This window comes from Pipra filicauda, unplaced genomic scaffold (assembly GCF_003945595.2).
Source record: "Pipra filicauda isolate LSUMZ 115617 unplaced genomic scaffold, ASM394559v2 scaffold27_size4233163_pilon, whole genome shotgun sequence".
Classification (NCBI taxonomy): Eukaryota; Metazoa; Chordata; class Aves; order Passeriformes; family Pipridae; genus Pipra; species Pipra filicauda.
Genome location: NW_024104398.1, coordinates 1,709,480 through 1,727,234, shown reverse-complemented (window position 1 = coordinate 1,727,234; position 17,755 = coordinate 1,709,480). Strand labels below are relative to the sequence as shown.

The window sequence follows — 17,755 nt, the reverse complement described above, 5'->3', positions numbered from 1 at the left end:
GCTTAACATCTCTCTCTAAAATTAAATCTGATGCAGCAGGAGATGGCAAATGCAGAGGGAGAAGATGTTTCCCACGAGTAGCAGAGCTGAGCCTTTCTCTCTCATGCTGAGCGCCAGATTGTAGACAATGCTAACACAGAGAACTTGGTCGTCTGAGGACCATGACAAGAAATATCTAGTACCCAAAAGAGCAATTGGTTGCTTGGGGAAAAAAAAGAAACGGGTTCTAAACGTGAAATAACCTCTTTGCCTGTATCTGTGGCCCTGGTATAGTGCTACTGCAGGGGAGATTGAAGTGTATCTGATTATACCCTGTTGATTTGGGGGAACTCATGTATTTTTCTACTCTGTTTTTACAGCTCCCAAGTCTACCTTCTGTCCCACTGAAGAGACCTGGTGGCCAGGCCTGATTATTATCATTGCAGTATGCTGCGCCACACTAGTGTTCCTCTTTGTAGTTGTCATCATTTGCTACAAAGCCATAAAAAGGTAAGGCTCCAGATGCTTTTACTGTGCCTGAGGCAATGTAGCCCCACAAAGGTTGACCCAGGAATTTGCCTGACACTTTGTTTTGTTTAAAGGCATCCTAAAGACAAAAGGCATCCTGTAGTCAACATGTGTTTCCATTGGAAAGTTGCTTATGTACCGTATCTTGCCTGTGTAAGGGGTGAAGTTCAGTCATGGGCATGAGGAGGGGAAAAACTAGAAATGGGATAGAGTGCAGTGTTCAGATTAATAAGAACTTACCTGAAGTCAAATTTCTGCAGGTCACTGGTGAATGTGGAGAGCTTTGGCTTGGCCAAGCACAGAGGTGGGAAACTGTCCTGTCCACTTCTGGTTGTGTTCAAAATTTACATGAGGGATATGAGATTTTTGGCCCAGGCCCATCACTAATTTTAGCACTTCAAATTGATGCAAGCTCTTTTAACTCTAAGTCTTCATTTGGAGGCTCTACTTCTAATTTATTCTTCCTTCAAAATTATAACCTATGGAATGAAATTCAAAACCTGTCTCTTTTAATGTAAAATCCTCTGTGAAACCTATGTACAACACAGTGTGTACTAACCATTTCAGGTCACTGTCTTTGCAATAGCTGTGTTTCATATGGCCTTGAGTAGTTAGAAAGTATTGACTTCAGTTACACAGAAAAATGGGAGTGAGAATAATTTCTTCACTTAAATAACATTTTATATTCTAGTGAAAAAAGTCAAAACTAACATTTCTGTATGAAGGCTCCAACTGCAAGTCCAAAGGGTCAACTTAGAGGAGAAAGTAACTTGTGCGACTTGTAGGCTAGATGAATGAAGATTCTTTTGTCCTCTGTTGGTTTTAATATGGCTCTGACAGCACCCCACAGTAGTGTCTTCATGGTGTCATGTTTTATACTGTGAGTGTCTTGGACAGAAGCTCTTAGTATATCCAGGTGCCCCAGCCTGAAGTAGAGATCGCAATATGCCATCCATACCTCTCATGAGACACTGCAGTGACACTGAATTTCAGCTTGGATTAAATAACAATTTTTCTCAACTTTGTCATTTTTGAATTATATTTTCTTGGGGAGGGGGAAGGAAAATAAATGAAAATACGTTTAATGAAAAATGTTATCTCCATGCAAAGCGTTTGCAGGATTTCTGTTGAGCCTCAGCAGGGACATCGCAATGGTGGAGCATTGGACATGCTTTGTGATTGTTTGAAAAATTTATACAGGGTTTGAAAGAGCATCAAAAAGGGAGAATTCAAACAAGAAGAGAGAAGTCTCTATTTTATTTCTTATTAAATTTACATAAGTATCTTTGCTATTCTAGTTTAGCCGAAATGAATGTTTATTATTTGGGGGAAGCTGTAAAGTTTTCACTGTAGCAACGGCACTTTTAAAAAATGATTTCTGGAGGACAGAGATCATAGTCCATTTGAACTGGTAACACAGTGAAAAATCTCTCACTTATAGATCCTGATCTATCATTGCTGCTCATTTGTATTTGTCTGCCAAATTGTGAATGATTTGTGTCAAGGCTGCAAAATATACATGTGGGAGCAGTAACCCTCCAGGGCAACTTGTGCCTAGCAAGGAATTGCTTTTCAAATCTGCCGTGATGCTGGCAGATGGGAGGAATAAATGGGAGGAAGAGAAACAAAATTTAAATAGACAAATTTAGAGCTGCCTTGCAAAGGTTTGGGGAATTCACATAACAGCCTCATGCTTCATGTCAGTGAAGAATAATACTGATACTTGATGAAGATACCCATTATTTGTCAACAATATGAATATCAACATACAAGTTATCTGCTTGAACAGGCATTAAGCTCAGAGAAAAGTGAAAATTCCTCTTAGATCTTCTTATTGTTGACATTCACACTGCTGACAAATGCTAAGCTAAAAACTGCTCGAATGTGGGATGGACAGCTATGAAGGAAAATCTTATTAATTAGAATTTTACAGACTAACTAGAGCATTTCTTTTCATCAATGAGTCCTTCTTAAAACAGTTCTGCTAAAAGAATGCCCTAAAGTGCCTGGCAGCATTCCCCAGCAGTTCAGGTTTCTTGATCCACTGTAAAAGATATCTATTGATAAATGCTGGGAAATAAGATCAGATGCTTCACAAGAGAAACATCTCTACCTTCAACACAGAGTATTACCATATATTGTTGAGCTGAATCAGCTTCAGTTAGAGTGAGAAATCCTCCACTCTTTTTATTGGGAGGTAGAAGTGGCTAGAGAAAGAGTAAGGGGATTAATCTGGGTGATACTGAAGCCTAGAATCCCTCCAGTGGGTTCCCAGCCTCTAGCTCCATAACTGTTGGCTGCCCTGTCCTTTCTCACACCCCCATCCCACCAGCTCTCCTCTGCACTTCTCCCTCTAGGCCCTCCTTCCTGCACATCTTCTGGAACTGTAACCTCTGTCATTGCAGCATCTCTGACAAATCTGTCTCCTACCTCCACTGAAGAGGTGGTGAAGAGTGAAATAAAAGCAGTCATCTGGTTGTAGGGTGTAACAAGGGTTAAATGTTTTAGTAGGAAAGTGCAGGCAGGGATTTATTTGCATGGAGTTTGTATCTGTTGTATTAATCCCTCACTTTCATGTGAATCAAATTTGAAGTAGAAAAGAAAAGGAAAAATCCTATTGTGCTTAAGTTGAAATCTCATTTCCTGGTTTCAAAGGGCCAGACCCAGTCAAACTCTCTCATGTCTGCTTTTCTGAAGCAGGAAGAGAGGGACTAACTGTCCTCGGGGTATCATAACTCAGATGTATTTTTATTCAATCTGTATATAAACTTTTTCTCTCAGGGTAGTTTGTTTTCCCTCGTAAAAACTGAAACTTCAGCATACCACCAATTTTAGGCACTAAGACATTTTGTAATAAAATGCAACCTAGTGGGTTGGTGCTTCTTTGTGTGTAATAACTACCTGAACCAAACAAGCATGCTACTACCTCCATCCATGCGTCTCCCCTGGAAATACTCAGGTTCTCCCAATAAGAAATGGTCGTAAGAAATGCTGAAATCCATTCCAATGAATGGATTTGACCTCTCTTGTCCATGAGGGAACTAATAGCAAATTGCATCTATCAGCTTTAATATTCAGAGAAATGCTAGGCAGGTTAAACTCTTGGGAAAATAGATATGGAGCCATACTTCAAAGGCACTTCAAACAACCTCTAAATTTCCTGTGTGTGTTGCTGGTGACTGCAGCATTGGACACTGCATGACCAGCACACCGGGTACAGGTGTGTGTTGCCGCACAGATCAAGCACCAGAGGACATCATACGTGATAGTGTCGCTTAGCACCATCTGTGACATTTGCAGATTTCTAGGGCAGGCTTAATCACTGGCTGGAGCTCAGCCTCAGTGTAAGCAGTGGGACTTTTCCACTCATTTAATGGATGAAAAAGTGATCTCACAACCAGTGATTTCAGTAAAACATAGCAAAAGCAGATGAATAACTGGTTCAAAATCTAGAATACCTCCAAGTAATTACCTATCATGGCTCTGTCTGTAAAAACTTGCCATTCTTACTCTTACCCCAGAAGACTGTCATCGAGAAGTAAAACCAGGAGGTCCAAGGACAGTTCATAACTAGAATAAGCTGGAGGAAGCTGGATTATTTCAGTATATTACATGATCTGTGGGTTTGCACAGTGAATGCCAGCAGCTCATCTTCATCTGGTGTAAATCAATTCAGAATCAAAAACAATCAGTGGAATTTAATTGATTTTAATCAGCTGGGGAGGTGACTGTCTCAAGCTTTTTTTAACATCTGCAAGCACCTGAATAATAGTGAGACAGTAAGACTGAAGGAAAGTGAGAAGTAAACAAGAGTAAAGAGGATTAACAAGAGTTATTTGGTAAATAAGCAGATGAGATGGGGGAGAGAGGGACCTGCAATATATAATCCTATTTCTGCAGCTCACTGGTGTGTCGGTGTCTGTGAGAGGAGTAAGATATTTACATAAAAGGGAAAAATACATCCCTGGCTTTCTGTATGAAATTAAGATACTGGAGCCATCTCTTAAACCTCAAAGGGGAAAACAAAGCTGAGCATCCTGGTCTCTGTGACAAGTGATGTGCCAGCTATGCAACCTGGCAGGAGGTGTTTCAGATGGCTTTCCAACATGTGAAAACCATACACTTAGTATCTTCAGAACATCTGTACAGTCTGAGATGACCCATGAGCAGCTCATTGTGTCTAGGGATGTGGCTCCTTGGCTCCGCTGGATTTCAGGTAGGATGGATACAACTATTCTCAGATGTACCACAGGGCTTGCTGCCAAAGAGCCCTCTTTCTAAGTCAGCAGGGGAAAACAGGCTGATGGTAGGCAAATTTTTCATGATACACCTTTTATTCACTATTGTAACTTTGTCAAGCTGCTGTTTTGTGTGTGTCCCGTAGCCTCAGAGAAAGGTACCATAAAGGCCTACATATGCACTTCCTTAAATAGGCACTGAGTTCACCTTCAAATAATAATTAAACGGAAGAAAATATTGTACCGAAATAAAACAACAGGTCATATTTAAACTGTCTTAAAATTCATTGCTCAGGTATTTCTAGGGTGCTCAGCATTAGCGTATGATTTATGGTCCCTGTATACTGCAAGATCTAGTTTCAAAAGTGGGAGCAAGGTTCTGAAATTTGGCTTTGTTTAACGAAATGAGGCAGACGCTTGTGAGGCAAAAACACTGAGGAGGCCAAGAAGTAGCAGTGGGGGCCATGGTGAGAGTGTCCCATGGTGCAGGAATTGATTGCCCACTGAACAGGTCATGGCCCTGTACCTTTCCTCCAGCCCATTTTGTACCACTCACTCCCCCAAAGAGCAAGAACTGTGTAGTCCTCTACGTGGCCATCTCCTGTGAGCCACAGAGGCCAAGTACAATCTAGTCCAAAATCATTATTAATTGCAACAAAACAGTGCTGTCTATTGTGGGGAGAGAAGACAGAACAGCATCTTAAATGTTCTTATCCACTTAAAAGAAGATACTCATGGCATGACTGATGACAGATGGGTCAAGGTGAATTGAGATTGTTGATCTCTTCTACCTGACATATTAGAAGGTTTTGTACTGAAATGGTACTTTAATTCTCAGCAAGTGCCAGCAAAGACAGCAGTTACTCAGGAGACACAGAGTAAGATAGTTGATAGAAAAGCTGAGTTTAAAAATACTGTTTGAGTGGGGAATGCTGAGAGGGAACAAGAAGATCTATGGGGGCAGATCTCTGTCTCCTTGATGCAATTCATTGATGTCAGACCAGTTCAAAAGGAAATAGGGTCTTCATTGGAAGATCTTGGGAATGTTACTGAGGGCAGTTGAAAGACTTGAAAATTTTGGAAAAGCAAGGAAAACACATTGTAGCCCAATTCCACTGTCTGAATGTTGATGCTTAACAACAACAGGATCAGTATCTACTACTGAACACCACTGTCCAGGTCTTCTGTTACCCCCAACCAAAGCCCAACATCCCCATGTGTTGCTTAGCCTCTCTGCCTAATCATCTCCCAGTAGTTAATTTACTCTCATCTTTGGAATGAGGCTGCAGGTGGTTTTATAAAGACAATTTAAATACCCTGAGCAACCAATCTTTCTTCAGGAAATCCCATATTTTAACCATCAAGAAATGAGTTTGTAGAATCACAGAATGATTGAGGTTAGAAGAGATAGCTTCTAATCCAAACTTCTGCTCTAACAGAGTCATCTAGAGCAGGTTGCTCACATCTGTGTTCTGCTGGGGTTTGGATATCTCCACAGATGGAGAGTTCTTGCTGGTTTTCTTGTGTTCTTTCAAAGCTATCACTATTTATTAAACTAAATGTAGCCCTGCCTGATGAAAACTGTGTGCTAGTACAAGGAAAATTGGTTGTTATTCCAAACAGTATTGAAGTCTAGATGTTGGTTGTGCAATAATTTCCAGGGTAGTGTTTATGAGACAAGCAAGCTGCTGAACAGCCTTACGACTTGACCCAAGCCCACTAGAAATTCCAGAGATCTGCTGTATTTATTCTATTAATTTAGTGGCATCATTGGGGATTTTGGACAGGTTACTGGTAGTTAGCGCTGCCCCGTGTTTTTTGGGTGCATCGAGATGAAGGAAGATTGGCCTCATTTTTTAAGTACAACAGCAAAAATATTGCTACTACTTGTTAGGTTCCTTTGACAGATCAAGGACTGCTGTATAAAGTGGATGAAATAGTCTTTTACTTAGAAAGACAGCTGAGCCAAGCTGTATTAGCACTGCTGTTCAGGACAGTTTGCTTTGCTGTTGCCTCTGCAGAATGTGTTGGTTGGATAAGCAGAAGGATCTGCTCTCCGGTGATGTCAGTCTGGGATTTTTATAAGTGCTACATGTTTTCATAGCTGTTATAGGGCAGGATTTCTCTGTCTCTTCTAAGTTGTACAAACTCACATTCTGCTGGGGAGAAAGTTTGTGGTCATAAATGGATAAAATGCCCCAGTGTTTCTCGTAGCTGGGAAGACTGGAAGCCTTCAGGAGGCTTTAGTCTTTAGCGTAAAGCAAGTGGTCCAAGCGTTTCACAGAATACTCTCTGATGGATCATTTTGCACTTTTTCACTCCTAATTTGTGATGTATTGATAAAGATGCCAACAGAAATCTGAAGAGCATTACGATCTATCTTGTGAACAATTAACTTTCCACCGTGACCTGATACAAACTTCTCTTTCTACTGCAGAAGAAATTGAACAGGCAGAAGTCTACCAATAGAGCCAAGTATTGTAGAGTTACTGCCTCAGTGCAACCTAGTAGCCATGGGTGGATTTTACATGCTCATAACAGACTATAATGCTCATGGTGGTCTAATTGTATTGGTTGGATTTACCCCAGCACAATTAGAAGACACAGGTGAATGCTAGAGCTTTAAAATATACAGGAGAGGAGAGTTGCCAGGTTTACCATGATGTTTTTATTACATTTTTTCCTGAAGGCAAAGAAATAAAATTTTCTTAGATCTTCATATAATTTTTAAGCCAATCATAGTTTTTGCAAGCTGACAGGAGGTCACTTGTGGCTGACCCTGTTGGTGAAAAGCCGCAGCTGTGGCTGAGGCATACCCAGCACATTTGAAGAAAGTTTTTGTCTTGATTTGAGCTTAAGACTGTGTCTTTTACAGCCTACAAGAACCCAGCAGCAGCATCCTGGGGTTCTTGGGTCAATCTTTTTGTAACTCAGAAGAAGAAATTCCCTCTACACAGTAAGATTCCTATAGAAACCTCCTGGGTGCCCTTATTGCCCCTTTTGCTTTGCATCTGCATACTCCAGATGCAGTGCACCTGGAGTAAAAGCAATAAAGCCTGATTTCTCCAGTGTCTGAATAACTGCAGCTCCTTGTGAGTTCAGCACACATGGTGAATTTGCAGGAGTTCTAAACCGCCAAAAATTAGAACAAAAAAGTTAGAAAAGCATGGGAGTGCCCTAGCAGTTCCCACACATGCCCCACACTGCCCCACGCAGGCTTTGCCAGACTCAGTCTGTTCTGCCTCAGCCTGACAAGAAGCCAGACCTGAACGAGAAGCAGCTGAGCACCAGTTGATCTCCCACCCATCGTAAGCATCCAAACACTTTCAATATGATCAGACCATTCAGCACCCCTCTCAGCCCTGTGCACATGCCCCTTTCCCTACTCCCAATCTCTGCCCTTTCATGTTTTCTGCAGAACTTTATTTTCTGCATCACCCTACCATTGCCCCAAATTTGGCCATGTAGAAGACACCCTCTTCCTGCCTGACCTTTCAGCATCCTTCTGGCCAGCAGCCTTGGCTTGGTGCCACCCCTGACTCCCCTAATTTGTGGCTTCTGCTGGCTTTGATTTTGATGCCTGGCTCTAACCTGGACTCCAGTGTGCAGAAACCCCAGGGAAAGGCGGAGCTCGACAGCAGGAGCTGCGCTCGAAAGCACTTCCCTTCTGTGCAGGGAATCCCAGCCAGAGGTAACAAGGCATCTGACCAAAACAAATTTTATTTCCTACGGTAATTTATGTGCATTAGCTTCACACCTGGTTTAGCTAGTCACAACTTGGTGTGTTAACAAGATCTCAGCTTTACCATGCCCTCACAGAGAGCAGGTGTTAATAAAGAAAGGCTCAGAGGTTCTTGTCCACTTGAGCAGGTTTCAAGGGTCCCCACTGAAGTAAGGTTACATCCTGCACATCCCCCCCCTTGCTGTGCTATTTACTGCCCTGCAGCCACACTGCCCAGCGGGAAAGGATGCAGACAGGGTCCCCCTCTGCAGATCTGTGACACACCAGGGGTGCACATCAATCGCTTGCAGCCACCCTAGACCACTTGTGTGGCTGCACGGTCTGATTTCTGCTACCTCTGTCCTTCCTCCTCTGCACCCCGTGTATTTACTGCTGAATGTTTATTATGCTACAGGGTTGCTAAGCAGCACATAGCTCCCTGCTTTGGAGAGCCTTGCCATGAAGGCGACACACGCAGTAGGTCAGTGTGGGCAGAGCTGGGGGTGGGAGAAGATGGCACTGTCTGGGGTGGTCCTGCTCTGCCACACTCTTGCCTTGCTCTCACACCAGTGTCCCCTCCATCAGCAGGCACATGGCCACCCCCTCCAGTATGGCTGGGCTGGAGAATGATGCTCCTGGTTTGTCCATCTTGGAGAGCTGCTGGCTAATTAGCCACGTCAGAGAGCATTCGTGGAGATGAACGTCACAGCATCCATTCCCCAAGCTAATGCCGGGTGAAGGAGTGAAGGACTAATAACAGAGGGTTAAAGACGTATGTAAAGAGATGTATGTAGAGTCTGATCCCAGCCGTGTGCAAGGTTGGAGTGGGAAAATAGGTAATTCCTCATTCTGGCCTTTAAAAGAAGCCATGAAAAGAGGTCCCACGTGGAGAAATAGTGCTCCCTTTGGTGTTTGCTTTTTGAGGCAGCAGCATGAAACCTTATGAAATATTAATACTCCCAAGCTGCTGGAACTTCCCTTCAGTTGCTCTGCGCCCTGAGAAGCCAGTGTGGAGACTGGCTGAACTCAATTTCTTCCTCAGAAATTGTCTCCAGTTACAATTTTCTAAAGCCACATCTGCACAAAACCGAATCTTTGCGTAGACACCAAGGTGTGCAGGACTTTCTGGTTGCTCTGCTTCTGCGTGGACTTGCCCCATTGCACACCTGGAGCGTGGGAAGGCTGAGACCACCCTGTCCAGTCCATGCACAGCGGGTTTGCATTTATCCTGCAAAGAGCAGGATCTGGCTCTGCAGACTCTTCGTTGTGAGTGGAGAAAGCCAGAAGCAGATGCTTGGAAATAGTGGTTTCACTCTAGTTGGAGGTAGAGACAGATTGCCTCAAATGAAAAGTGATCTAGATAGCTGCAAAGGTCAGTTCATTTTACAAGTTTTGATTTTCTTCTCAGTTCCTTGCATTTATTTGTGTTGCAGACACTCTTCTCTTGAAGACATTTATATAGCAGAAAATCTACAGAGAATTCTTGTTCATCTGCACAGAAATTAATCATACTATTTAAATAATTTTGTGAAATAGCAGTAGCCTTGTTCTTGTGTATGGATCAAGTCTGATCATTCAAGGTCTTGCCTATGTTTACCAGTGATTAAATGGCAAGATAGTTACTTGTATTGAGCAAAAAATCTGGGCACAAAGTAGCACAGAAGATCAGCTTTGTTTTGAGGATGGAAAAGTCCATTGCCTAAAATGGCAGTATCTACAGTCACTTGGCTGGTGAGAGACATACTGTCCTTCAGAGACAGCAAAAGAGCAGCGAAGAGCAGCCCTTGATTATCTCCTCTCTCAGTCCCTTATTATTCCAACTCCACATCTTTCTAGTACTGATGCCCAACCTGACTGGAAGCATGGGCACCAAAAGCCATTCAGTTTGCAGACATGGTAGGGGATTCTTGTACCTTTTCCTTCTTCCACTTTCCCCTCCAATATGGAAGCTGTGTAGTTTTCTCTCTCTCCCTGCTCTCTCCTCCAGCGATCCCAGTTCAAATTGGTATTTTGAGAGTGAAAGAAACTTTTATTTGCATCTCCAGCCTAAATTTACCTATGGCTTCTTCCTTTCTTCCTTTCAAATGCCGTTCTCCTTTTCTGGTGTTCCCTGAGGCCAATCCCATCCACTCTTTCTTTTCATTAGACTAGACTGTTCAAGCTTGTTTATTGTCTTCTGTAAGAAGTTAGGACAGAAATTGGAGCTGGCTGCTCTCTTTAAATTATAGACTTGTTAGGACAGATCAAGCCTAACGCAATAGAGTTACATATAATTTGATTTATCTGGGTGGGACATATATATTGCCAATCCCAGGCGGTTTCTGGATTGCTTGGAAGGTCGTGGTGCACCATGAACTGAGCTCCATGAATGTGCCTTAGCTGCCTGCACTGCTCTGCAGCAGGACAGGCCTTTGAGGAGCAGGAGTGTGCCCAGCTCATCCCTAAATGGCACTGCCCAAATGGCAGGGCCATGGACATGACCATCCTTCAGACGTGATTTGACTTTGTTCCATACATTCAATGTCTTTTTTTTTTTTCCTCTTTTGGTTTTTGGGGTTTTGGTTGGGGTTTTTTTGGTTTGTTTTTAGTTTGTTTGTTTGAGGTTTTTGATTTCATTTAGTGGCTTTTTGCCAGGCTGGAAAGCTGGCAACATGAACTCATTTTTTTATATTGGTCTCATTCATTTTTTTCTTTTTGTAATCAAACATGTCAACATATCAGCCACACTGAGAACACCTGACAGACGTCAGCTGTAATAACCCTCCAGTCAATAAAACCTTTTAAAGATCATTAGAGGGAATGCAAAGAATGGGTTGCAATGTGAGGGGTCAGTGAAAGTACTTTTATCAATTATGTCAGTTAATTGTCCAGTATCCTAATAATAAAGCTGCTTCTCTTCCTTAAGATTGGTTTTGTGTAGGAGAAAAATTCTGAAGTTAGCTTCATTGAAGGACTTAGTAGGAAATGAGATTGCATCACCTTAGTCTCCCAGGGACAGATCTTCCTCTGTAACATCAGAACAAATCTTCCTCAAGTCCAACAAAGTCTGTGGATTTACTCTGACTTTGCACTGCTCAAAATAAATGAAGACTAAACTCCACTTCTTGAATTTCATGTGCGGCTCAGCAATCTACTGCAATTACTTGCAATCTGAACGGGCCAAATCCTTCCTTCAGATATACCCAGAGCGACTTTAGTAGGCTGGGATAGATGCAGTTCTGCAGAAAGAGATCTGCCTGCCACGCTTTGCAAGCCTGAGTGCACCAGCTCAGGGAACCTCTAAGTGCTGATGAATGGCTGCAGAGCAGTTACGTATGGATTTTTTTTTCCCCAAGAGAAGCACTCAGCAAAGGCTTGATCTTCAACCTGTGCACAGAGAGGGGGATTTGAGTGTGAACCATCCCAAAACAGAAATCACCCACACACCTGCAGGGCTTGCTTAAATATACACCAGGAACCAGTCAGCTAAAACTGGCTGTGAGGGAGAGTCAAATTAGCGGTAAATTGCAGGCTTCGAAATGCTCATGTGAACAGCTAGAAAAGAAGAATCCCTCCTTGGGAGATTGTGTCTTGGGGTTAGATCAAAGCCTATTGCTGCAATATGACTTCCAGAGCTGTGAAAGAGACTTTCCCCTTTTGCATAATAGTCCTAACACCGTGCAGGGCACTTGTACAGATCTTCTCTCCTTCTCCACACAAGACAGACAGAAAAGGTCTGAAGATGTAAAAATTGTATGCTTACTTGCTCTTGTAAATATTATTTATCACCTGATCACTAGTTTTGTTTGGCCAAGACTGAAGTACTCAAAGGTCTCTAGGGAAAGAATGGCCTTTTCTGATTCACAAAATACTTTTTATTTATTTTTGTAAGGAGAAAAGGGGCAATGAAGCTTGAGGAAGGAGAGCTCCATCAAATGTCCAAAACTGAAAATAATCCAGTATACATAGTCCTTCCAAATGCTGCAAGTAGTATCATCCAAGTTACCTATAAAATTCTCTAGTTTGGAAGAGTAAGTAAAGAAAAAATCACATATTGGGGTAATAAGTAATAAACACTGGGACAAGACAGTTTGTCTTTTAGATGCTGGACTATCTAACTTACTAGAGAGGAGATGGAAATACGGGCAATGTAAGAGCCTTGGGAGACTGGGAGTACTGAACGTTGGTCCATGACAAACACTGAGCAGTAGTGAATGTGTTGCTGAAAGTTGTCCAGATGGAGCTGTAAAACATTTACTTTGTACATGGAAGGTAGTTGAGCCAGTAACCTCTTTCTACAAATAATGAGTAGTATGCTGCCTTTTTTCTGGACAGATAAATGGTCCACATATGACCGTTAACTAATTTAATAGAGAAAAAACAAGGTTTCAGAGAATTTTCGTCATTAGAGTTTCTTTTTTGATTTCTATCTTTAGATTATCAAGTAGAATATATCTGGACTAATTTTTTTTGTCCTTCAAAGACAGTCAATGGGGAGAAGTTGGAATGTGATTCTTCCCGTGGCTCTGAAAACTCTCACCAGACAAATGTCCTTTTTCAACATGAGCCCCATATGTCTGAACCATAGCACCAGGCTGGCCAGCAAGGCTCATTGTGGGTGGCTGCACACAAATTTAATGGCTGTGTCCCTGAAAGCAACTGTTATCAGTTGCACTGAGCTCCTCTAGCAGGAGTCCTGTTCACAAACCAGTCTTAAAAGCAAGTTCACTTCTCCCACCAGTTTCTATTGTGGGAACTGATTTGCCTCTGATGACTGATGGCCAGCATGAAGCAAATGGCTGTTTGATGAACACCCCCAGTACTGAGATGTAAACAACCTCCATTCATGTTCTTTATATTCTTATAAACATGCAAGTTGATGGTCTAGTAATGGAATAACATTACAAAATTTATTCTTCCAGTCCTACCCTGTATCTGCTAAATAAGGATGTTTTTGAAGTGTGACTAGAGCCCACACATCATCCTGTCTGGGCTTCCAGCAGTGAAGTCTAGCTGAGAGCTCTAAACATAGCTGCCACAAGTACTGCTAGCATCCTAGCCCAGAAGATGAAGCTGAGTGAAAATATGCTTAATAGATATTTACCTTGTTTCTTGGACAACTTTTTGTAACCCAGGAAGATGCCACTGCAGTTTGATCTCTACTGGTAAATAAGTAGCTTAGATATTTCTGCTGTGCACTGGGGACTCATAGGATAGATCAATCCTATGAAGTAAATGGGTGTCTTGTATGAGACCCAATTTTATTGAAAAACATTTTTTATGTGTTGATAGCTAATGAAATATTCATCATTATGGAGAAGAGCTTTGAAATCATTGCACTTATAAGCAAAACAGCTCTCTGATTTACCTCCTCCTTTCAACTGCTTTTGCTGGTGGGGCAGCTCCCCAGCTGCTTATCCTTGCACAGCCCTGTGCTGTGATGTGCACCAGTGGAGCTGCCCAGAGAGCTTGGTAGCAGCTTTGTTATGGGTAGGAGCTTTCTTGAGGTGAAAGTGCTGTGAGAGGAGAGACAAGTTCTTTGTGCGCTATTAAAAGCAACTTCCCAAGAGGAGCTGAAAACACAAAAGGATTTTTTGCATGGGTACCTTGTGCCAACTTTGGCATGGGTACAGTTGTGCTAAGACAGTACAGAGACGCCTCATAGCTTTCACCATTGGTAAAATCTCTGTCAGTTGATACTGATACCCATACAGTGCAATCTTTCAGATATATGTAGAGAGAGAGAGAGATGTATTTTTTGTAGATGGCTTTTAAAATTTTGTACCACTGCTCGGGGAAGAGTGAAGTTTCACTTTGATCTTCTGAGCATTGGGCATCTCCTTGAACAACACACACTAAAAAAACAGTCTTTCCTCCTCTAACTACATTTGAAAAGAAGAATGACACTCTATTCCCATTTCATAAGAAATAGGATATGTGTTTCCTCAGGGAATAATCCAGGGCAGCAAATCCCAAGTCAAGACAGGTGTCTCCTGGCAGTGCTGAGTCGGGTATGGGAACCCCAGAAGGAGATGAATTTGAGATCCTGTCATCTCTCTGCTGCCAGCCCAAGGTCACCCTCTCCTAGCTTGACTGGGTTTCCCCAGGGCCCAGCCTTCCCAGATACTGGCCATGATGCGCTGGCACTCAACAGAGGCATTGCTATGGAGGTAGGCCACAGCAAACAGGTTTGCAACGCTCAGACTTGCCTTGTGAAATCAGGTTTTATTCTTAACTCTCATCCCTTTCAAGCATGAAGCACCTGCAAGTGTATGAGTTGTGGATTGCACAGTGACTTTTAAACTCTGTTGCAGTTTACTGTTCTGGACAAAACTTAAATTCCCATTTCAAAGTGGTCTTATTCTCCTCAAAGCTTCAGTAAGCCTATAATGAGGCATAATAAAGTCCTGATTAAATTAATAGTTTGCTCTGCTCTTGCTTGATTTCGTCTGAGTAGTCACCTATAGAGATTTTATTAAGTGTATACAAGTGGGACATGAGGTGAAGCCCTCCCCTAATACTCTACCACACAACTGCCTTACTGACTCCCTGCCAAATTTATACCAGTAGCCAAAGCTGGCAAGAAGAGTTTTGTCAAATATACTGAGTTTTGTGGCTAGACATAATAAAGAGCCAAAAATTATGTTTCCTCTAGGAAATTTTCTGAACACAGAACATACAAATTATGTTTGAATGTGCATCATTACATTGACCTTTACACAGGACTCTGCAAAGGATTGGTACAAGCCAGTATGACAAGCCAGTATGAAATTCTTTGATAAATAAGGTTTATAATGTGATCAGAACCTCCTCTGAAATTTAAGCTTGATATGTAAAATACACTATTAAATGAGTGTTTCGTGCTTTCTTGGTTTTAGGACTCATGCAAGTTAATGCATGTGTGGTGATGAGGTCAATATGGAATCTGAGGCATCATTTCAGGCGTGTACTAAGCTGTACAGAATTGCACGGCCCTTTCATTCACAGATGTTTGGCATGAAGAACACACCAACTGTTTGTTAAACATCCAAGCACAATGTATAGCAAATCATACTGTAAAACAATGCAAACCACTTATTAGCAAACAGCCTGTTTCGCCTGCCACCAAGTGAGTATGTCACAGATATGAATAGTTCCCTACTCATTCCCTTACTAATTTGAAACATCCCTTTGACCAGTGAAGAGCAACCCTGGAATGGAAATGCATAAATGCGTGGCCATAGCTCGTCCTCTTAAAGGGAGCTTGGAGTATTACACATTGGAAGATCATGCATAGTCTACCTTATTAGGCAGAAAATAGGATAAAGGGGTTCCCCTTGATGTGTAAGAGGAAAATTTGCATGCTTGGATCTCAACAGTCAACGAAATTTGGAATGAAAAAGAGCTAGTGGCACACAGACAGCCATGCCCTAATGCAAGAGGGCACTTGAAAAATCTCAACAGGCCAAAATGACCTTGCATATCTAAGTACATAGGTCAGTTTTAATCATGGTGACAAGTGCATGCAAGTGTGCCAAGTCAATGATTTAAATAGTGTAACTTGGTCAAGTTTGACCCCAAATCCATTCCTGATGTGAATTTGGAAACAAATTGAGTGAAGGAGTTAAACAGAGCAGTCTCCAAGCCTGAACTTTTGCATCTGACAGTAGTCTTTTCATTGAGACAAGAAAATAGCTGCTCTGTTTTGCTAGCACTAACCCTGAGCAATTGATAAGGCAGAAGAAGAATCTTGATAAAATCTCCATTCCCCTATTTGCCGGTTCTGAAAAAATACCCTTCCAATGCATGCAAGTACCAGTGGTGTCATACCCCTGGCAACCTCTCCAGGGAAAGAGCAAATGGCAGCTCTCAGGGAAGAGCAACTGAAGGAAAAAAAAAAAAAAAAGGAAAGAAAGGGAAAAAAAAAAAAACGCAGAGAGGAAAGTAAAAAAAGTTTCAGGAGAACTGAAGCAGTCTGTCTTAAAATCACTTCTAGAAAAGAGAAATATGTAGATAAAAATGAGAGGAATACATTTTTTAGCATAAAGAAAGAAGAGGAAGATTAGACAGAGTAAAAGAAAATGGAACTGGAGAGGTGCAGAGAGAGACCAAAGAAAGAAGGGGTAAGCAGGAGACAAACAGCAATTAGAAGTGGCAAAAATGTCTTCATTTTTTGATAATTGATAGGTTCGGAACTAGGGGAAAAGCAAAAGGAAAGAATTTTTGAAAGCAGCAAAGAAGTTTAGATAGCCACAGCAATTTTCCTGCCCAGAAAAAAAATAAGTGTTGCCATCAAATTCTTCATCCCTTTTGTCAAGGATGTGGCAGGGTGCTTTACAATGTCACAAAAGACAGAGCCACAGGACCTTATGTCAGATGCAGACAGGCACTGCATGTTAAGGACTGAAAAACAGTTCATAAAACCCTTAGTCTCAACAACTCCTAGTCCTCCCTTGCCTTCCATTTCCATTCTGGAATCATGGCTAATATTAACAAGTTTTAACTCTAACCAGCTAAAGAGAGGCATAAAATAACACAATCAGAAGTATTGTCTTTGAAATAACAAGCAAACAAATTTAACTTCTTGTAATCATTCTCCATAAATCTTTTATTAATACTTTGCTGAAATTAAATGTCATTAACTGTAATTAATTGCTGTTTGTTTTTTTAAACATTGTCAAGAACAATAGCACAGACAGACTGTTTTATTACATGTATCTGGTCCTCTTTTTGCCCTCAGAAGCACCTTAAACTCAAGGCCCTAATGTCTGAAATATCTGTGTGGAAAGCACAAAGCTTTTTCACAGAATCACAAAATATGCAAAGTTGGAAAGGACCCACAGGGATCATCAAGTCCAGCTCCTGGCCCTGCACATGACCATCCCCAAGGGTCACATCATGTGCCTGAGAGCATTGTCCAAATGCTTCTTGAACTCTGTCAGGCTTGGTGCTGTGACCACTTCCCTGGGGAGCCTGTTCCAGTGCCCAACCACCCTCTATCTGAAGAACCTCTTTCTAATATCCAACCTAAATCTCCCCTGACACAACCTCAGGCCATTCCCTGTGATCCTGTCACTGGTCACCATAGAGAAATAATCAGTGCCTGCTCCTCCTCTTCCCCTCACAAGGAAGTTGTAACTGCAATGAGGTCTCCCCTCAGTCTTCTCTTCTCCAGGCTGAACACACCAAGTGCCCTCAGCTGCTCCTCATACAGCTTCCCCTCAAGGCCCTTCACCATCTTCATTGCCCTCCTTTAGACACTCCTTAATAGCTTTACGTCTGTCTTATTTTGCGGTGACCAAAACTGCACACAGTATGCAAAGTGAGGCTG

General features: G+C 42.0%; 1 protein-coding gene across 3 annotated transcripts in view; it reads left to right on the top strand.

Moving 5' to 3' along the window:
- The window catches only part of PRIMA1 (proline rich membrane anchor 1), a 54,740-nt gene that overhangs the window by 31,811 nt on the left and 5,174 nt on the right, over nucleotides 1–17,755 (top strand). For 2 of the 3 annotated variants that reach the window (XM_027729427.2, XM_027729426.2), the window contains one exon: nucleotides 360–489. In XM_027729427.2, the coding sequence (XP_027585228.1) occupies nucleotides 360–489 (130 nt within the window). Of the gene's footprint in view, nucleotides 1–359; nucleotides 490–15,323; nucleotides 15,554–17,755 lie in introns of all 3 variants that reach the window. The other variant, XM_039382676.1, reaches the window with a different exon arrangement.